At 45.3% G+C, this 22,737-nt stretch overlaps 1 protein-coding gene across 1 annotated transcript in view; it reads right to left on the bottom strand.

Annotated features, from left to right (window-relative positions):
- Positions 1-11,820: 11,820 nt before the first annotated feature.
- LOC129709843 (platelet-activating factor acetylhydrolase 2, cytoplasmic-like) overlaps positions 11,821-22,737 on the bottom strand; it is a 28,931-nt gene continuing 18,014 nt past the window's right edge. The window contains exons 8-11 of the mRNA XM_055656456.1: positions 21,914-22,005; positions 20,072-20,242; positions 17,494-17,642; positions 11,821-16,008 (exon numbers count right to left, since the gene is read on the bottom strand). Of these exons, the coding sequence (XP_055512431.1) occupies positions 15,929-16,008; positions 17,494-17,642; positions 20,072-20,242; positions 21,914-22,005 (492 nt within the window). The 3' untranslated portion in view covers positions 11,821-15,928. The remainder of the gene's footprint in view (positions 16,009-17,493; positions 17,643-20,071; positions 20,243-21,913; positions 22,006-22,737) is intronic.

Genomic DNA, 22,737 nt, shown 5'->3' with positions numbered 1-22,737 from the left:
CTCCCACATCTGAAGGACGTGTGGATTTGTAGCTTAATTGGCTTCTGTATATCGACTCTAGTGCATAGGATATAGAATTAGATTAGAAATTAGTCTGAAGAAGGGTCTCGACCCGAAATGTCACCCATTCCTCCGTTCCAGAGATGCTGCCTGTCCCGCTGAGTTACTCTTCGGTTTAAACCAGCATCTACAGTACCTTCCTACACATATAGAATTAGTGCATGGGTGATCGCTGCTAAGTGCAGATTCAGTGGCCAAAGAGCCCGTTTCTGCGCTATATCTCTAAACTAAAGCCTAGAAGGTGCTGACCCTACTAGCCAATTTCCCCTGAATGAATAGTAAGCAGAGCAGGATTCCAATGGAATTGCAACAGCCAAGTGTGCATTTCCACCAGCTCCTATTGCTCCTGAAGTGAGACCACCACAGGATATGAAGAGTTAATATGTGTAGAATTTATATAGGCTGCACGGTGCCGCAGCGGTAGAGTTGCTGCCTTACAGCACGGGGACCCGGGTTCGATCCTGACTTCGGTTGCAGTCTGTATGGATTTTGTACGTTCTCCCCCTGACCTGCGTGGGTTTTCTCCGGGATCTCCGGTTTCCTCCCACACTCCAAAGGCGTTCAGGTTTGTATGTTAATTGGCTTGATATCATTGTAAATTGTCCCCAGTGTGTGCAGGATAGTGTTAGTGTGCGGGGATCGCTGGTCGGCTCGGACTAGGTTTGCAGAAGGGCCTGTTTCCATGTTGTATCTCAAACTAAATCAAACAAGACTAAACCTACCCTCGTGTCATGATGTTGTGGAATTACACAAGATCTCAGTCTTCCTCCAATTTTTATTTAACCTTCATCTCAGTTTCCCAGACTTCTTCTCTGATTTCCTTTGTAAATGCTCCTTAAAAACCTGTAACTTTGCTCAAACTTTTAAACCTTCTTTTAAGACAAGGTGTCAAATTACTAACAAGAGTACGATTAGGCAGTTAGCGATGTGGGAACATGATTATACTGTTCTTAACCTCAACCATCTGGGATTTATATCTGGCCATAGCAGATCAGATGAAAATCTGCCTGTATCACCTTACTATAAAGAGCATAAACCCCTGGCCATTATGTAACTCCAGACAGGCAGCAACGTGATTGATCCATAACTGGCATGGTTCAGTAAACTATTCAGGTCAAGGGCATTCGGGGTGGGCAGTAAATCCTGGCCTGTCCCGTGATCCCCGCATCGATGGATACTCAAATGAATAATGTAACTCGTTCAATGTAGAGAAAGGCAGCATTATCAAAGAGAAGATAGACACAGCGGGACAAGCAGCATCTCTGGAGAGAAGGAATGGATGACGTTGCGGGTTGAGACCCATCCTCAGACTGAAGAAGGGTCTCGACCCGAAAAGTCACCCATTCCTTCTATCCAGGGATGCTGCCTGTCCTGCTGAGTCACAGCATAGATCAGCCATGATTGAATGGCGGAATAGACTTGATGGGCCAAATGGCCTAATTCTGCTCCTAGAACTTATGAACTTACAATGGAGAAGCTTTTGATAGTTCTGCTACTGGACAACACAACACGTTTAGTTTAGTTTAGAGATACTGTGTGGAAACAGTATTTTATTTATGGATTTTATTTATGGACTTTTCTTCAGCTTTTAACACAGTTAACACGGTCACCCTCTGCAACCGCCTTCTGGATCTACAAGTCAACCCATCACTTATCCTGTGGATAAAAGACTTTCTGCAGGACCGACCTCAGCATGTGGTGGTAAATGGTTTTAAATCCAAGAACATGATTTTAAACACTGGTGTCCCCCAGGGTTGTGTCTTATCACCGATTTTATTTTCCATCTACACAAACAACATAACAAACAATAACAGTGACATTTCCCTTTTTAAGTATGCAGACGATATGGCCCTGGTGGCCCACATCAAGGATCACACTTCTCTGGCTGCCTACTATCAGCAGGTCAACACCCTGATGCTGTGGATCAAAGAGAGCTCTCTGGAGCTTAACATCTCCATGACCAAGGAGCTGTGTTGTGGGGGGAGGCGAACATCTTCCCCCCCAACCTCTCTTTGAACCCCTGAGCTGTAAGGCAGTAACTCTACCGCTGAATGGGCAGACAGTTGAGCAGGTAGAGGCCTTTAGATACCTGGGCACAGAGATTGACACCCGCCTGTCCTTCTCCCAGCACACAGACTCTGTGTACAAGAAGGCACAGCAACGCCTGTTCCTGCTGAGGAAACTCAGGAGCTTTGATGTCAGACACGACATTTTAACAGCTATGTATAAATCACATAGAATCTGTACTCACCTTTAACATCACATCCTGGTTCACCCTCACCTCTGTCAAAGACAAATCAAAGCTTTCCCGGATCATCAATCAGGCAAGCAAAATAACTGGCAAAACTCAAAATCAATTATCAGTACTCCACACCCAGGCAGTTAAAAGGAAAGCCAACCTCATTGCACAGGATCCCACCCACCCCCTGCACAAGTCTTTCCAACTTCTGCCATCAGGCCGCCGATATAAAGTCCCCCTATCCAAGAAAAACATCCACAAAATCTCATTCATACCCATTGCCATAAACAGCTTAAATAAAAAATGAACAATGGACAAATTAACCCTGACGCATTGTCACTTTACACGTATCCACAACTTTTATCTTGTCTATTTTTTACAGTTTTTAATCTTTATATTTGCTTTTAAGATCGATACACACGGTGTGTGCTCGCAGAAACCTGTGTTGTATGACAGCGTATCAGTACATTGTCCTGTCTGTATGTTGAGCCACGACAAAGAAGATTTTCTGTTACGACAGACAATAAAGTTTTCTGAATCTGAACCTGAATCTGAATCTGAACAGGCCCTTCGACCCACTGACTCCATACCGACCAGTGATCCCCGCACACTTACACTATCCTACACACACTAGGGACTTTTGTTTACATTTTATACCAAGCCAATTAACCTACAAACCTGTGTGTCTTTGGAATGTGGAAACGGAAATCGCGGAGAAAACCCACGCACAAACTCTGTACAGACAAGCACCCGTGGTCAGGATCGAACCCGGGTCTCTGGTGCTGTAAGGCAGTAACTCTACCGCTGCGCCAACGTGCCGCCCCTAGCTGGGATGTGCTGGGATTAATTTATCCACCAAACAGGTGAATGGTTTATCTGTGCCACCAGTGATAATTCCTGAATCTGCTTGTACAATCCATCTCATGTGGATGGATCTATCTCGTTAACCTCCACGTTTTCCAACACGCCATTCCCTCCCTTACAAACAGCTTGAAGGTAGAATCTGGTTTGGTTCAGACTAATCACCATCCACTTCCTCTTATTGTAATTCACCATCCTCACCCAAGCAAGGTCAGTGATCTTCTGTACACTTGTCTAACAACTAGAATATTTGTACACATCGAGAGAGGGAGAGATGAATGAGCTGTAATTTATAGTGACATATAAAATAAATGAGAATGAAATGTGTAGAAACATCTTAAATCTTAAAGAGGAAAGCAGAACGTCTGTAGTTTATTGACCTCTATATACAATCCATCGATGAGAACTGTGGAGGGTTGGAACATTGAACGTACGTAGTACAGCCGAGCTCAGGAACGGGCCCATGTTAAGTCAAGAGTATTTTATTGCCAAATGTCCCAGATAGAACAATGAAATTCTTACTTGCAGCAGCACAGCAGAATATATAAACATAGTACACTATAAAACAATATAATAAGTGGGGAAAAAAGGTCAGTGTATGTGTGTACACACACACACACACACACACACACACACACACACACACACACACACACACACACACACACACACGCACACACACACACACACACACACACACACACACAGACACACGCACACGAACACACACACCCACAACAAATAAACAGACAATAATAGTGCAATAATAACAATAATAGTCTATGTGGTTCAGAATTTAATTAAGGTTGTAGTGTTTAATAGCCTAATGGCTGTAGGAAAGAAGCTGTTCCTGAACCTGGACCTGTGGCAACCATGATGCCAATCTAACCACTCCCCTCCGCCTCATACATGAGCTGTATCCCCCTATCCTTTGCCTGTGGTGTCTGTCTAAAACGACTCTTAGATGTTGCAACTGTACATGGTTCCACTACCTCGCCTAGCAACAGATTCCAGGCACTCACCACTCTCTGTGTTTCCACCCCGCAAGAACGAATCTGACCTTTTACTCTACCCATGCCTCTCATAATTTGATGTGCTTCCGTAAGATGCCACGCAGCCCGTGATGCTCCAGAGAAAACAATCCAATGTTGTCAGTCGTACGGCAAACGCCACTCCAGCTGAACGCTTGGAAATTGAATATTAATGTAAGAGGAAAATAATAGTTGCACTACTGTGACCACATTAACAGAGGGGGCAAGGGCAACTGGAATGGAATTCATTAGGAGATGAGGGAAAGTAGTTTGGATAATCTCAAGTAGGCCAATGTTGTAACAAAGAAGGATGGCGAGGTTTGTAAAGGAGTAGCCAAACCTAAACTCTGCTCCCTTGGAAAATTCCCTGCTAATATTTGAACAGTATATAAAATGATATACACTATATATAATTGTAATTACATTCTATTACACTTTATATACTATGAATCGTATATGAAATGATGAGAGGCATAGATTGGGTCAATCAGAGCCTTTTTCCCAGGGTGGATATGTCCAACACTAGAGGCCATGGCTATAAGGTGAGAGGGGAAAAGTATTTTTTTTTTACGCAGAGAGCTGTGGGGACGGGAACACACTATCAGGGTGGTGGTGGAAGCAGATACGATAGTAGGAGATTAAGTCTGAAGAAAGGCCTCGTCCCAAAACGTCACCCAGAGAAGCTGCCTGTCCCGCTGAGTTACTCCATCCTTTTGTGTCAAGAGAGAGTCAAGAGTCAAGGGAGTGTTTTATTGTCATATGTCCCAGATAGAACAATGAAATTCTTACTTGCTGCAGCACAACAAAATATGTAATCATAATAAATAATATAACAAAAACTCAGACAAAAAAGAACAAACAATAACAGTGCAATAATAATAATAATAATAATAATAATAATAATAATAATAATAATAATAATAATAGTCTATTGTAGTTCAGAGCTTATGAGGTTGTAGTGTTTAATAGCCTGCCTGATGGCTGTAGGGAAGAAGCTGTTCCTGAACCTGGATGTTAAGGGCCTGGTACACAGAAAAGCTGGATTTTTTCAGCGGGTGCAGCAGCATCTATGGAGCGAAGGAAATAGGCAACGTTTGCGGCGTGACGTAGCCCCTTCTTCAGACTGATCGTGGGGTGGGGGTGGGTAGGGGACAAGAAAGGGAAAAGGTGGAGTAGACGAAGGCTGGAGGGTGGAAGCGAGACAGTGGCGGGATGCGGCGTGAGGTGGCGTGATGGAGACAGCAAGGACTGACGTGAATTGGGAGAAGTCGATGTTCATGCCCCAGGGTGACAGACTGATGCAGCGTGATATGAGGTGACGTGGCGTGATGCAGCGGTGCTGCTCGCTGCGTGACATGGAGTGAGACCCAGGCAGAGATGCAGCGTGAGGCGGCGTGACGGGGGGTGATGAAGTGCTGAGCCATGCAGCGGGAGGTCAGCTAGGTTATTGCGGACCGAGCGTGGAGGTGTTCGGCGAAACGATCGCCCAACCTGATGCAGCGTGACGGCTTGGTCTCACCGATATAGATGCTGCTGACATCTAGATGCAGCGGATGCAGCAATGCAGATGAGGATGGAAGAGATACAGCGTAAACCTGCAGCGCACCTGGAACGATTGCTTGGGTCAGCCTGATGCGGAGTGACGGGGGGAGGTAAAGCGGGACAAGCGTGCATCTCCTGATGCCGCAAGGGAAGTGGCGTGATGGAGCGGGGTGCAGCGTGACGTGGGAAGGGCAGAATTGACAAGGGAGTTATGGAGGGAGCGGTCTTTGCGGAAGGCAGATATGGGGGGAGATGGGAAGTTGTGGCTAGTAGTGGGGTCACGTTGGAGGTGGCGAAACTGACGGAGGATTATTTTTTGTATGTGATGGCTGGTGGGGTGAAAGGTGAGGACTAGGGGGACTCGGCCCTTGTTGCGAGTGCGGGGATGGGGAGAGAGAGCAGTGTTGCGGGGTATGGAAGAGACCCTGGTGCGAGCCTCATTTATGGTGGAGGAGGGGAACCCCCGTTCCCTGAATAGTGAGGACATTTCTGATGCCCTGGTGTGGAACGCCTCATCCGTGGAGCAGATGCGGCGTAGACGGCGGAATTGGGAGTAGGGGATGGAGTCCTTACAGGAAGCAGGGTGGGAAGAAGTGTAGTCCAGATAGCCATGGGAGTCAGTGGGTTTATAGTGTATGTCGGTTAGAAGTCTATCACCTGTTAAGGGCCTGGCCCACTTGCCGATTTTATGCAGCGACTGCCGGCATCATTGACTGACGTATCAGGCGCGATGCGGCGTGACGTAGCGTGACGTGGCGTGACGTGGCGTGTGGCGTGTGGCGTGACGTAGCGTGACGTGGCGTGACGTGGCGTGACGTAGCGTGACGTGGCGTGGCATGATGACGTGTGACGCGCACTGGATTTTGAAATGTTCAGGGGGGTTATTTTTAGTTAAATATTCTCCCCCAACTAGATTCCAACTTATGTGATGTATTTCCATGTTTAATAAAAAAATAGGATCGTCTGTGCAGTTATTTCAAGGACTTTTCAATAAGAGAGGTGATACTCCAGGCATGAAATAATCTTTTATAATTAGTTCAGCTTTCTATCGTCTCTCACTTGGAATTCAGATTTCCTCGAGGACATTGACCAGGAGAGCCTTTGAGATGCCGTAAAGCCAATATTATCCCTATCGCGTACTCAAATCTCCTTGGAAATATTATTACTCAACATTACTATCTCTGTCATACTCAAATCTCCTCGGAAATATTATTACTCTGTAATACTATCGTTGTCGTGTACTCAAATCGCCTTGGAAACATTGTTACTAAATAATACTATCTCTGTCATACTGAAATCTTCTTAGAAATATTATTACTCAGTAATACTATCCCTGTCATGTACTCAAATCTCCTTGGAAACATTATTACTTAACAATACTATGTCATTATCAAACCTCCTTGAAAATATTATTACTCAGCAATACTATCTCTATCATGTACTCCAATCAAATTGATTAGCATGGGTGCCAGGCATTATGGGGTGAAGGCAGGAGAATGGAGTTGAGAGTGAAAGATAGATGATGGGCTGAATAGCCTAATTCTGCTCCCATCATTTTATGAACTTCATCTTGGAAATAGTATTACTCAGCAATACTATCCCTGTCATATATTCAGTTCTCCTTGGAAATGTTATCACTCTATATGGAACTAAATGATAAAAATATGATTGGTAATTTCGACGTCACTCTAGTCTCATGGTTCCCAGGCATCGTTTTAAATGCTAAACATTGTACATTCAGGAATTCTGTCCTTCGTCTCCCCAGCCCACCTCCCATCTTGGTCTCAGCATCTTTAGTCTGCTTCCTCCCCCTACCCCTCCCAGCCTGTCCTTCCTCTGGCTTCTGGCTGGAAATTTCTAGAATGAAAGCTCATTCACACCATTTTGCAATTCATTCCTCCCCGTCTTATTCCATCGACATTTTAACTTTTTCCAATGCCCGGTGTATTTCTGTCACTAACATACTCCAGTCCTAATCATTCTCCCCTCTGCTGAATTGTGCTTTGTATTCTGTTTACTCTCTCTCTCTTCTGCAGCCGAGCTCAGGGTAGGTTTGTGATTCTTTGGGCTGCTTTGCTTCCGTTGTTTGGTTCAGTGCGTTCACACCCAGCAGCCTGTTGCCATGGTGACCGAGGGTCGGTCGCCACTCCGAAGCGTTGACGGAAAGTGGCAAGCATGTTCCCGCGTGTCTGCTGCATGTTAATCACACAACACCCATCCATAGCTGAGGAAGGATGTGTTGGCTCTGGAGAGGGTCCAGAGGAGGTTTACAAGAATGATTCCAGGAATGAGTGGGTTAGCATATGATGAGCGTTTGACAGCACTGAGCCTCTACTCGCTGGAGTTTAGAAGGTTGTGGGGGGGACTTTATTGAAACTTACAGAATAATGAAAGGCATAGATAGAGTGGATGTGGAAAGGATGTTTCCACTGGTGGGAGAGTCTAGGACCAGGGGTCATAGCCTCAGAATTAAAGTGCGCTCTTTTAGAAAGGAGGTGAGGAGAAACTTCTCTAGTCAGAGGGTAGTTAATCTGTGGAACTCATTGTCGCATAGGGCTGTGGAGGGCGTCAGTGGATATTTTTAAGGGAGAGATAGACAGATTCTTGATTAGAACGGGTGTCGAGGGTTATGGGGAGAAGGCAGGAAAATGGGATTAGGAGGCAGAGATCAGCCATGATTGAATAGCAGAGTAGATTCAATGGGCCAAATGGCCTAATTCTATTCCATAACTTGTGAATTGCATATTACTCCTATGTCTATATGTGAGCGCCAGTGCACATGTGTAAGGCTGCTTGCATGCTTCTGTTTTTATTAATGAACACATTTTTCTTGGAGTGTGTGTGTCTGTTGTGTGTGTTTATGTATCAGATGTGTGGTCCAAAGATTGAGACAAAATGCTGGAGCAACTCAGCGAGTCGGGCAGCCTCTCTGGAGAAAAAGATTAGGTGATGTTTCAAGGCAGAACCCTTCTTCAGACTTAAAGCAGAGGTGGGGGGGGGGGGGCGGTTGGGATAACTGGAGACGAGAAAAAGCCAGATTAAGTAAGGGCTGTCAAAGGATGACCTCAGCGCTTCCTGAGGTCATCCTGAGGCACATGGCAGAATGTGTGGTCCTCCATCTGTCTGCTGTATGTTTCAATACATGTGTGTCTCTCTTAGTTTTGAGATACAGTGTGAAACCTGGCCCTTCGGCAGACCGCGTTCTTGCCGACCAGCGATCACCTGCGCACTAATTCTATCCTACACACAATGGACAATTTACAGGTCAATTAACCTAAAATATGCACGTCATTGCAATCTGGAGGGAAACTGGAGCATCTGGAGAAAATCCACGTGATCACTGGGGGAACATGCAAACTCTGTGCAGACAGGTTTCTGGCGCCGTGAGGCAGCAACTCTACTGCTGCGCCACTGTGCCGGCCACTATGGGCGTGTGCATGCTTATCACGGCGTGCTTCCATGTCTATCTCTGCATGTGCATGTCTGACTGCGTGAGTACATCTGTCTCTGCATGCGTGTGTCTGTCTGTGTGTATGTCTGTCTCTGTTTGTGTGTGTGTGTGTGTGTGTGTGTGTGTGTCTCTGTGTGTGTGTGTCTCTGTGTGTGTGTGTCTGTCTGGCTCTGTGTATGTCTGTCTCTGCATGTGTGTGTGTCTATCTCTGTGTATGTCTGTCTCTGCATGTGTGAGTGTGTGTGTGTGTCTGTGTGTGTGTGTGTCTGCGTGTGTGTCCTTTCCTACTATCTCATGTATGTGTGTCTGCTGTGCACATCTCTCTCTTTCTCCCGTGAACGAACGTCAGCCTTTATGTCTGACAGAAAGTCAACAACTGGGCAATATTCCTGGGAGAATTTGTCACAGATGGCAACTCACAATGAGCAGACACACCAGGCATCAAAGAAGAGACATATTACACCCTTGTTTATGACACAGCCACCCAAGAACGTTCGGATTAAGCCAGGGAACTGTTATGTTTCGTACTTTTAACCCTGTGGGAACCCCACATTAATTAGGCTTCAGACAGCAGGAGAATTTACCATCGTATTAATGATTTCATAGTTCTTTTATGATTGTATAAATGAAAGAGGATGTGTCTGTGGAATTACTGCTAGTACTCGAGTTCCCGATGTTGGGGAGTCCAGAACCAGGGGCCACAGTTTAAGAATAAGGGTTAAGCCATTTAGAACGGAGACGAGGAAACATTTTTTCTCACAGAGAGTCGAGAGTGTGTGGAATTCTCTGCCTCAGAGGGTGGTGGAGGCAGGTTCTCTGGATAGTTTTAAGAGAGAGCTGGATGGGGCTCTTAAAGATAGCGGAGTCAGGGGATATGGGGAAAAGGCAGGAACGGGGTACCGATTGCGGATGACCAGCCATGATTACAGTGAATGGCAGTGCTGGTTCGAAGAGCCGAATGGCCTACTGCTGCACCTATTGTCTATTGCATTACTTGCACTGATTTCATGTATTTAATTATTTATTTTTTATTTTTGCGCACAAATATTTAATTCCAACACTGAGATGCTGTTTTTGAAAAAAATTACTGTGGCTGCAATTCAGTTCAGTTCAGTTTAGTTTATTGTCACATGTACCGAGGTGCAGTGAAAAGCTTTGGTTGTGTGCTATCCAGTCTCCTAATTCAGTAGTTCACCTAAATGATGCATTGTCCTCCTGTGAAGCTAGACTTTTAAGCCTCTGCAGGTGTTTCAACCACAAGTTATGTTACAGGCCCACCGCTCGTTTTCCGGTACACTTGGTTCCAGGCTTTCTGGATCATTTGGACCATTTTGCCGGACCAGCAAAGGTCGCGGCCTCCGAGAGTCCAACAGTACTGGAGCGATCCGTGTAGGCTGGTGAGGGAATGAGATTCCAGCCCAGAAAGTCGGCCTTGGAAGTCGGCTATGGGAAAGGATCTGCTGGTTCTGGCTGGGCTGTAGTTCCAGAGCCCTGGACACAGGGAGGGGGCAAATTTGACCTGTCAATCAGTCGCAGAGGTCCCGATCAGCCACCTCACCCGGCCGAGGCGTCACATTTTTCGGGAGACTTCCGGGGAGGAGGGGAAATTTCAAGTGCGCTCTCGTGAAATTTTGTTCGATCAAAGCAGGCACCGGACTACCAGTTGCCGGTAAAAGCAGTGGTGGACTTCTATCACCAAGTCTACCTCTGCCCTCAGTTGAAAGCAATGTCAGTAGCGATAACTCAACTCAGTGGAGCAACCACAATCTCAGACCAATTTCCTCTCTCCCCACTGAGATCAGCCAGGACAGAAAACAACACTAAATCCAAACAAGTAATTGAAGTAACAGTACTTAGTGTATAGGAAGGAAGGTTGTGAGGTATAGTTATACACAAGGTCCTATAAACAGCAATGTGATAAACAGCCACCTAATCCTCTTTAGTCACTGAAACTTTGTGGCTACAATCACAAATACTTTCTTTGCCTTGTTGACCTCCCCCATCATCCCGCAGGCTGACTGTGGAGCTTCACAGCTCAGCACTTACATAATTCAACTATTACACTGCCAATCGCAGCCACAACTGCCGGTGGAGGCAGGTTCTCTGGATACATTCAAGAGAGAGCTAGATAGGGCTCTTAAAAACAGCGGAGTCAGGGGATATGGGGAGAAGGCAGGAACGGGGTACTGATTGGGGATGATCAGCCATGATCACATTGATTGGCGGTGCTGGCTCGAAGGGCCAAATGGCCTACTCCTGCTCCTACTGCCTACCGGAATCGAACTCCCTTTCTACCCTGCAGTGCTGAACTACTGTCTGCCTCTTTAGTCACCTTTGGACTATCCTTGATCGGACTCTGCTGGCTCTACATTGCACTAAACGTCAACCCCTTATCATGTATCTATACACTGTAAATACTCGAGTGTAATCATGTATTGTCTTTCCGCTGACTGGATAGCAGACAACAAAAGATTTTCACTGTACCTTGGTACACATGACAATAAACTAAACTAAACTGAAACAATGTGCAGTATTGACTCGGGATGAATCTCTGGGTAATAGTGCCTCAAGTACAAGTTCCTTCGGGAATTCCCGGAATTTTCTCCTCACTACTAGCTCCTCGCTGCGCCCCTCCACTTCATCACCATAACTGGCAATGTATAGAATGCTCTTTCATCCTGATGTATGGTATGGTATTTATTTGTCACATGTACAGTGAAATTCATTTTTGTACACAGTTCAGTACAGGTATCACTACACATAAGCACTGAGATACATGTTAGAGAAGCATCTTAGATACAGTACAAGTGTACAGCAGTGGTACACTGAGACAGTATACAGAGTCTGTGGGAAAGAACTGCAGATGCTGGTTTAAATCGAAGATAGACACAAAATGCTGGAGTAACTCAGCGGGACAGGCAGCAACTCTGGAGAGAAGGAATGGGTGACGTCTCGGGTCGAGACACTTCTTCAGACTGAAGTATACAGAGTCGCCAGTTTGGCGCCATTGTCAAGTCCCAGTGGTTGTAAGTGAAAGGATGACACGCACATCCGTGATTCTATCCAAACCCCTTTGGGCACACCGCTTGAAGCCATGGGATCAGGCTCAATGAACACACACAATCTTCCCTCCCCACCATCTCCCCTGGTACATCCTTTGCATTGGTTCATTGTCAAGCATTTGAGACAATTTACCCTTGCGAGGCATCTATTCACCCAATTATCAAAATCAACAACACGTTCAGCTAATGCCTTCGCCCGGTTACTGATGATAGATAATAACTTCCAGCCTTGCCAGGAATGTTCAAAAACCCCAAATGAAATCCCACTGGCTCATTTAACTGAATACAAGTTAATAAAAGTCAGGAAAGCTACGGAATTCCCGTAAAGCAATGAGTTCAGTAATACCTTTCAGGGCAAGAAGTTTCTCGGGCTGACTGTAAAAGGTCATATGGTTGTATGAAACTACAGCAAGTTAGACTTCAACATCACCGGCGCAGATGATCTTATCATCATCAGCATCTCAGCTGCAGCAAGCTGGCTGTCTCGCTTGCTAAACTGCAGCAACTTCACAAAGACCTTCACTGGCACCAATGCCATTGGGACATCCCAAGGCTGTATAAACAAATGAGAGTCCTTCCATTCAAGTGACACTAATTCCGCAGACTGTGACTGACTTTCAGGTTTAATACTGTGTGGAGAGTCAATGAAGAAGCCACTCATCTCCAATCTGGAATCAGGCATCAAATCCCTTCATTCTCCACCTTGTCTTCACTAAGACAAGCAAACAAATCAAAGCAGAGACCAGTCCTTGAAGATGATTACCCTCCAAGTTTAAAAGCACAAAAACATATCCAACCTTAATTTCTTGTTTGAATTCACATTTAATTAAATTGTAAGAAGGATTTACAATTATATATAGGACGTCATACTTCACAATCCTGTCCCAGTTAGTGAAATGGGAGAACCTTGCTCCCACTGCATTGGGACATATCAACAAGGAGCTGGAGTAGACCATGTGGCCCTTGGAGCCCACACCACCATCATGGCTGTTCCACCTTTGCGCCATTTTCCTCCACTATCATCATATCCCTTAATTCTCTTAATATTGAAGAAAGGATGCACTTTCCATCGAGGACGTACATTAAAGGTTCCTGTATCCTGCAATCTATTGCTGTGTTGAACACACAAGTTTCCACAGGTGTCTAGTGTGGAGAATTCCAAGGATTCGTCTTTCTCAACAAAGAAATATCTCCTTGTCTCTGTCCTTACTCTGAAACTGTGACAGTGGATAAAAATGCTGGAGAAACGCAGCGGGTGAGGCAGCATCTATGGAGCGAAGGAAATAGGCAACGTTTCGGCTCGAAACCCTTCTTCTGAAACTATGACTCTTGGTTCTAGACCTCTCAGCCAGAGAAAACATTCTCCCGCCATCCAGCCCGGTTGTGAATTTTGACACGTTCGATCAGATCACCTCTCATGCTTCCGAATCTGAAAAAGCCCATTTTATCTCCTTCTTCAAAAGTGCGCTTTCTCTTTCTCTCTCTCTCTTCAAATGGTAAAAGCCACCATATCTGCAACCAATCCAACAAACGGTCAGGCAATCGATGGTTGGTGCAGCCAGATCAGCCATGATTGAATGGCAGAGTGGTCTCGATGGGGCTATGACCTCGGGTCAAATGTCTCCTATGAACTTCTGACAGTGGGCCAAAGGGTGTGTTTCATAGATGTACCATCTAAGTGAACCTTCACTGCACTCTCTCTATGGCAAGTGCATCCTCTCTTAGGTAAGAAAATCAATATTGTGTACAACACTCCAGGTGTACCCTCAACAAGGGATGAACCAATAGTAATTAGGCGTCCATGGGCGGTGGTCCAATCTTATTATAATAGCTAACTCACTATTTGCCTTCCAAATCATTTGTTCCCCTGCATTTTCACATTGAATGAATTTTGTACATGCACACCCAGATCCCTTTGAGCATCTAAAGCACCCATCAACTTCAGAAAAACTCTTCTTCAGACGTATACAATTACCCATACTTAAGGCCAGAATATTGGTTTCAGACTGGGCTGTTCACCTCTTGTACATTGATAGCAATCATTACTTCCAGAGTTTACCCAGCTACACGATCTTTTGTTAATCCTCCCTCATTAACATGATCAATTCTAAAGTAATCTATTTCAGGTATGTTCTATTACACATTGGGTTAAGAAGCAATCCTTTTGGATCTACAAATTCCTCTTCCATGGTGGTCTTGCCAGTGGATCAATCTGCTGTGGGAGACATGGCAGTCGCTGGTTTGTTTATCCTGCCAGTGGATCTGGAAGGTTTTGGTGCAACAGTGGTACCTCCCAATGCTTCCAAGTGTTTCTCTAGGTCAAGGGTTTCCAGCTGGGGGTACATTTACCCCCAGGGTAAATTTCACCTACCCAGGGGGTAAATTTGTTGATTCTGGATTTATACATATTTTCTCTCATTGACTGTGTATTCTGGTATCTGTTCATCATTAGTTGTACATTGTTATGTGCTATTAAGGTTGCCAGGGGTAAACAGGACAAAAAAGGTTGGGAACCCCTGGTCTTTAAGGCCAAAGTCAGACACTATACTGTTAATGCAATGAAACCCCAGTGAAGGGAGGTGCCCACCTTATGACCCCAAAGATATACTTGTAACGACACGATCAGTTTAAAAAAAAAAGTGCTTGTTAACATATAGGTAGCTGATTATTGCGTATGGAGTTAGTTATTGTCCTTAGAGTAACTTTGTATAATAAGTTAGAAACATGAATAAAATAGGTGCCGTGGCAGGCCATTCAGCCCTTTGAGCTGGCACGACCATTCAATATGATCGTGGCTGATCATCCAGAATCAGCACCCTGTTCCTGCCTTCTCCCCATATCCCTTTATTCTGTTAGCCCAAAGAGCTGTTTCTAACTCTCTCTTGAAGACGTTGTAGATAGTACTTTGGCTTTGGGCTTGGTTTTCTGGGTTGAGCGCTTATCCTGGTGTTACAGTACAAGTATTTTTGTGTTTTAATTGTGATTTAGAACTTGAAACTTGAAGGGAATGAGTGGCATCAGAAATTTGGCGATTCCTATGTACTTCCTCAGTGAAGTCTAATATACATAATATTCTTGCATTAATATTCATGGTGCTGTAGTCGTTATTCATGACTGCACTCATGTATAGTATGACTTGACTGAAATGATGATAAACAAGGAATTCCATTGTATCTTGGTACATATGATGATAAAGATCATTGAACCATTGTTGGCGAAGATCATGCTTGCATCCCACCATGTAGCAGACAAGATGGAGATGAATGTCTGCATGTATTAATTGGAAAAGAATTGTTCACATTGACAGAGATGAGATTTTTTGCGAGGTCGATGTGGCTGCTTGCAGTATTTTTGGAGCAGATGTGCAGTAAAGCTCAGGTCTCTTCGGCTATATGGCTGGAGTCAGAACCCGCATCACAATTTGAGGAGCTCTTCAGTCAATCAGTAAGCAGTTGAAAAGGACCCTGCTGGTAAGGACGGGAATAGGCAGAGGAAAAAAAGTGCAGCGCTCTGCATGCAGCCTAATCACACTCATGCAGTCTTGCAGTCAGTATCTTTCTAGATCCTGCAAACAAGGTATGAACATTCAAGCTTTGGAAAGCAAGCCTCTGGTGGAGCCTCCATTCAGACTTCACACGAAGGAACCAGTTGCATGCTCTGTTAAAGGCCCCACGCCTTTAAGTCAAAGGCGAGGCTCGGAAACGATATGGACACCTTTTCCTTCCACAAGATCGTCCCATTGATTAAAATCCTTTGGTAGATCTAAAAATTAAAATCAGAAAGTGGTCAATAATTTTACCAATGTAATTTCTAACTGTTTCTCTCGCTTTGTCAGGCTTAGTCAGACACAAGGTGAATGACGAAGATAGACACAAAAAGCTGGGGTAAATCAGCGGGTCAGACGGCATCTCTGGAGAAAAGGAATAGGTGACGTTTCAAGTCAAGTCCGTTCTTCAGACACCCACTTCCAGCACTGACCTCTAGATGTCACTGATCACCAAGCTGAGCGAGGACATTTCTTAAATAAACTCAGAGTCTCAGAACACAGGCGTTGCTGATGAAGCCAGGATGTTTTGCCTATCCTGATTCTCAGTGGTGTAAGTTCACTCATGCCGCTGTGAAACTGCGACGATTTTGAAGCAGTGGCAACTAGGAGCGGCACGGTGGCGCAGCGGTAGAGTTGCTGCCTTACAGCGCCAGAGACCCAGGTTCGATCCCGACTACGGGCGCTGTCTGTACGGAGTTTGTACGTTTTCAGCGTGACCCTGTGGGTTTTCCCCAGGTGCTTCGGTTTCCTCCCACACCCCCAAAGACGTACAGGTTTGTAGGTTAATTGGCTTGGTATAATTGTAAATTGTCCATAGTGTGTGTAGGATAGTGTTAGTGTGCAGGGATCACTGGTCGGTGCGGACTTGGGGGGCCAAAACTTCCAAATCTACCACAAGCCCCCTTCTGATCCACATGTCATTCTGTCCAGGAAATATACCGCTCACCCTTTATCATCACTGGATCCATAACTGGGACTCCAACCCAGCATTTTTTACGTTTAGTCTGGTTTAGAGACACAATGCGGAAACAGGCCCTTCGGCCCAACGAGTCCATGCCGACCAGTGAAGCCCACACACTAGCACCATCCTACACACACTAGGGACAATTTACACATACACCAACCCAATAAACCTACATACCTGTAAGTCTTGAGCGTGGGAGAAAGCCAAAGATCTCGGAGAAAACGCACGCAGGTCACGGGGAGAACGAACAAACTCCGTACAGACAAGCACCCGTAGTCGGGATCGAACCCGGGTCTTCCCGGCGCTGCAAGGCAGCAACTCTACCGCTGCACCACCGTGCCTGCCGTCCCAGGCATCTTCACTGTCGAGATTGCAGGCGGCTCTTGGAGATGGCTACAACTACTCCCAAGGGCATTGGAGAATGGGCAGCAAATGAAGGCTTCATCAACAACCATGGTGCCAAATACCCACCAGCAAAACCCTTTCCCCATAAATGAATAAACAACACGACAACAGCAGAGCAGTCAGGCAATCAGGAGAGTTTGTTCTCAAGGTCTCGCGTGTTATCACGGTCTGAAAAGCACAGTCTGAAGAGGCAGAATCAACCGTGTCTTTCAAAGGGGAATAAAACTGGGAAGATCTGGGAAAATAAGCGGGGAACGCTTTGACAGCTCTTTTAAAAGCCAGGCGCATACATGATGGGTTTAATGTAGCTCATGATACTGTCGGACCTTACCTAGGTGTCTTTGCAGGAAGGCTAATGATGCTTTCTGGATGATTTTGAGACCCACCAGAGGATCGATGGTTCCCCTGGTCTCAAATGCCAAGCTGAGCAAATTTCCAGTCAGCAACGTGAAGTCCGTCATGCTCTGATGCACTGACCCCCTGAAAACAAGAACCAATGGAGCAATTACCGTGAGTATAAGCACCTCCGTGAACAGAACAATGGTCCAGACAGCCTAGAAGTCCACGTTCTCCTTGAGAAATGCCAACTCCAAACCATTACTATCAGCCATCTCTCTGCAAGTGCATTTAATTGTTTTATCACCAAACGCTACTGCTTATTTCAATGGATAAAAATTGCTGTTGTGTTTATTCACAGAACAGTCTCAGCATGAGCATCTGAATCATCTCTCGAGGCAGTAGACGGTATTTACATTATTGCAGGTCTGAGCCGCACGATTGGCAGCCCCGCCAACAGTCTGTCTGGTTTTTCTTCTTTAAAAAAAATGTTAGTGCGTTTTAAAAGCTGACATTCCCCCCCGATGCGGGAGCTGATCACCCCGATGCGGAGGGCCCAAACGTCGCCGGCTACGGGGGGTCAAGATCGCCCCGTCAATGAAGGACTCGAGGCCCCCAACCGCGGGAGAACAAAGAAGGGAAGAGATCAGAACTTTTTCTTTTGCTTTCCATCACAGTGAGGAATGTGGAGGAGTCACTGTGGTGGATGTTTATGTTAATATGTATTTTGAGTGTTCCGTTGCTTTTTATTTGTATGACTGACTTGGCAAATGAAATTCCTCGTATGTTGCAAAACATACTTGGCTAATAAAGTATTAGTGTGATTGATTGTAATTGTGATCAAATTCTTTCCTTATCCTCAATCCTATCATACTTTGTGCAGGCGTTTCTCCTCTTCTGACTGGTCTGCTCCCTTCCTTGTGGTGCAGAACCCGCCCAAATTGATCATCTCCATAATGCTTAACATTAACCCAAGCGAGGAAGTCAAAGGAAAGATGACTAAAAGCTTTCTCAAAGTTATCTTGTACAGACAGTCTTACAGTCGAGGGACAGAAAAGCTTGGAGGGAATTCCAACTGTCCTGGCCCCGAGCTCCGAAGATAGAAACATAGAAATTAGGTGCAGGAGTAGGCTATTCGGCCCTTCAACCCTGCACCGCCATTCAATATGATCATGGCTGATCATCCAACACAGTATCCTGTACCTGCCTTCTCTCCATATCCCTTGATCCCTTTAGCCACAAGGGCCACACCCAACTCCCTCTTAAATATAGAGCTTTCAGTGAATGAAAATCTCAGGTACACAGGAGGCCAGAATTGGAAAGAGTGCACTGCTTGGCAAGATGCCCGGGATAGGGAGTAGTCGGAGCAATTGGATCAATTGTAACATGAAAGCAAATTGAAGTGACTATAATTTGTTAGGGTGGTACAGGTACCAATTTGTGAACAAAGCTGGAATGTGATTCATTGTCCTCTTTTGTGGTAATTAATGCTGCCACTGGAATGAGACGATAGTCGGAGCAAGTCGGAATATTGGAGGTTGGAACCAGCAGAGCACAAAGAAACATTTAAAATAAAACACCTTCTGAAATCTGGAGAGCACAGAGCACTGGAGCACTTGTGAGGTATGCTCATAATAATGCAGGGGATGTCAGCCAAACTGCTCTCAGGAATGGGATAATGACTAGATAATTTGATTTTCTGATGCTGATTTGAGGAATGGATATTGACCGGGAGGCTTCTCGAATAGTTTATGGGTCCTCTTGCACCAAGCTGGAGAGTTGGTTGATAGGACATTGATTTAATGTTTTATCCGCAAACTCAGACGTACAAGACTGCAATGTCGCCCATCAGAGAATTGACGTAGCAGCATAGATTTTTTGAGAGAATTATAGTTACGCTGGAATATTAGGAGCCGGAGAACATCATTAAGAAACGCGTGTCATTTATCCAGCCCGTGATCGATTTGAACTCCAGCTCTATTAAATTGCTCTGCATCATCAAATATAAAGCTGTTGCATGAAGTCTTGAAAATCTTCAGTTACCCTTTGAGAACCTGCAGCCTTTTGAGGAAGGGGAAGTTTCAGATTTTCATAATCTGTTGGGTGACAATAGACAATAGGTGCAGGAGTAGGCCATTCGGCCCTTCAAGCCAGCACTGATTATCCGCAATCAGTACCCCGTCCCTGCCTTCTCCCCATATCCCCTGACTCCGCTATCTTCGAGAGCCCTATCTAGCTCTCTCTTGAAAGTATCCAGAGAACCGGCCTCCACCGCCAGGCAATGAAAAATGTTCCTCAACGTTACACGTTAGAGAGCCAACTCTAATTGTAAAAGACACAAAATGCTGGAGTAACTCGGCAGGTCAGGCAGCATCCCTGGAGAACATGCTGGTGAAAAGGAATAGGTGACATTTTGGGTCGACCCAAAACGTCACCTATTCCTTCTCTCCAGAGATGCTGCCTGACCCGCTGCATTACTCCAGCATTTTGTGTCTATCTTTGGTACAGCAGAAAATCTCTACTGGAATATTTCAATAGCATGCAGCCCGGATATTTCACCTCTCTGTACTTACAATATGGTGATAATCTTGATCTTGTCGTTCATGGACTGCAGCCGCCCCATCTTCCTAATGGTGTCTTCCGTCTGGAACTTTTCAGAGTTAATGAAAAACACAAGACCGGGATCCTTGGAATACATCTCTTCCGACAGTGGCAACATCCAGCTATCCAGAGCCACTGCACACCTGCAGGGAAGAAATGCACTTAGAAGGGGAGCAGGGTGGAGATGATTTGGTGAGATGCTGGAGGTGGATCTATTGAGCAGAATGTCCAGTTATACACAAGGCAGTCTAACTGCAAGTTTAGTTCAGTTAAGGTTAGAGATACAGCATGGAAACAGGCCCTTTGGCCAACAGTGTCCGCGCCGACCAGCGATCCCCGCACACTAACGCTGTCCTAGTTCAAATTCAAGTGAGTTTATTGTCATGTGTCCCTGTATAGGACAATGAAATTCTTTCTTTGCTTCAGCACACAGGACATAGTAGGCATTTACTACAGAACAGATCAGTGTGTCCATATACCATAATATAAATATATACACACACATGGATAAATAAACTGATAAAGCGCAAATAACAGATAATGGGTTATTAATAATCAGAGTTTCGTCTGAGCCAGGTTTAATAGCCTGATGGCTGTGGGGAAGTAGCTATTCCTGAACCTGGTTGTTGCAGTCTTCAGGCTCCTGTACCTTCTACCTGAAGGTAGCAGGGAGATGAGTGTGTGGGCAGGATGGTGTGGGTCTTTGATGATGCTGCCAGCCTTTTTGAGGCAGCGACTGCGATAAATCCCCTCGATGGAAGGAAGGTCAGAGCCGATGATGGACTGGGCAGTGTTTACTACTGTTTGTAGTCTTTTCCTCTCCAGGGCGCTCAAGTTGCCGAACCAAGCCACGATGCAACCGGTCAGCATGCTCTCTCCTACACACACTAGGGTCAATTTACAATTATACCAAGCAAATTAACCTGAAAACTGTAACATCCATATATATATATATATATATATTTATGTTGTGAGTATGTGTATATATTCACAATTAGCTTTCCTGTTCTCTTTCTCGTTTGTCATATCATACTATGTTTACATATTCTGTTGTGCTGCAGCAAGTAAGAATTTCATTGTTCTATCTGGGACACATGACAATAAAACACTCTTGACTCTGGAAACCTGTACGTCTTTCGCCTGGATAGGGTGGATGGGGAGAGGATGTTTCCACTAGTGGGAGAGTCTAGGACAAGGGCCCCATAGCTTCAGAATAAAAGGACAGACCTTTAGTAAGGAGTTGAGGAGGAGTTTCTGTAGTCAGAGGGTGATGAATCGGTGGAATTCATTGCCCCAGAAGGCAGTGGAGGCTGCTAATGGATATTAAGGTGGAGATTGATAGGTTCTTGATTAGTAAAAGTGTCAGGGATTATGGGGAGAAGGCAGGAGAATGGGGCTGAGAGGAAAGGTAGATCAGCCATGATTGAACGACAGAGTAGACTTGATGGGCCGAATGGCCTAACTCTGTTCCCGTGACTTATGAACCGATGAATTAAACACTCTGGGGTTTGCGGGTTTCGGTGAGCCGCGGGACTGTTTGTGCCATTGCCCAGTGGGGAATCGCCTCAGCGCAGAGGGAGAAGAGGAGGGAAGAGACTGCAGCCCTAAGATTTTTGCCTCCACCACAGTGAGGAGGTGCTTGGAGGATACACTGTGGTGGATGTTAATTTGTGTTTATTGTTGTTTATTATTGTATGATTGTATGTATGACTGCAGGCACGAAATTTCGTTCAGACCGTAAGGTCTGAATGACAATAAAGGTATTCTATTCTATTCTATTCTATTCCTAGCAGAAACTAAAGCTCCCTACATACCGGAAACGTTTATCCTCGGCAACAACTTGGACTGAAGTGGAACCTCCAAAGGAATGGCCCATCATTGCAACCCTCTGTAGATCTATACAGTCCTGCAGTAACACAAAACATCACCTCAAATTCTCAGTAATACAACTCCATCTGTTGCAGTGAGTGAAGGACACCGACGCAGTCCCTACTGGAAGAGAATTTAGAAGATTGAGAGGGGATCTTATAGAAACTTACAAAATTCTTAAGGGGTTGGACAGGCTAGATGCAGGAAGATTGTTCCCGATGTTAGGGAAGTCCAGGACAAGGGGTCACAGCTTAAGGATAAAGGGGAAATCCTTTAAAACCGAGATGAGAAGAACTTTTTTCACGCAGAGAGTGGTGAATCTCTGGAACTCTCTGCCACAGAGGGTAGTTGAGGCCACTTCATTGGCTATATTTAAGAGGGAGTTAGATGTGGCCCTTGTGGCTAAGGGGATCAGGGGGTATGGAGAGAAGGCAGGTACGGGATACTGAGTTGGATGATCAGCCATGATCATATTGAATGGCGGTGCAGGCTCGAAGGGCCGAATGGCCTACTCCTGCACCTAATTTCTATGTTTCTATGTAAGAGCTCAAATCAGCCACGAGATGGAACTGCGGTTGAATGTATTGCAATGGTTACCATGGTCCTTATTATGGGAACACATGTTTAAAAGAAAATGGGCCCACAATATTCATCAATCTAAATCTCTGCCATTGTCTAGATCTTGTTGCAAAACATCATACAACGTATTACAGTGCTGAAGTCGCAAGCAGATTCAAAGAAGGAACCCGACATGAAACATCACCTATCC

Source organism: Leucoraja erinacea, chromosome 26 (assembly GCF_028641065.1).
Source record: "Leucoraja erinacea ecotype New England chromosome 26, Leri_hhj_1, whole genome shotgun sequence".
Taxonomy (NCBI): domain Eukaryota; kingdom Metazoa; phylum Chordata; class Chondrichthyes; order Rajiformes; family Rajidae; genus Leucoraja; species Leucoraja erinaceus.
Note: the sequence above shows the minus strand (reverse complement) of the source record. Positions and strands in the feature narration are given on the sequence as shown.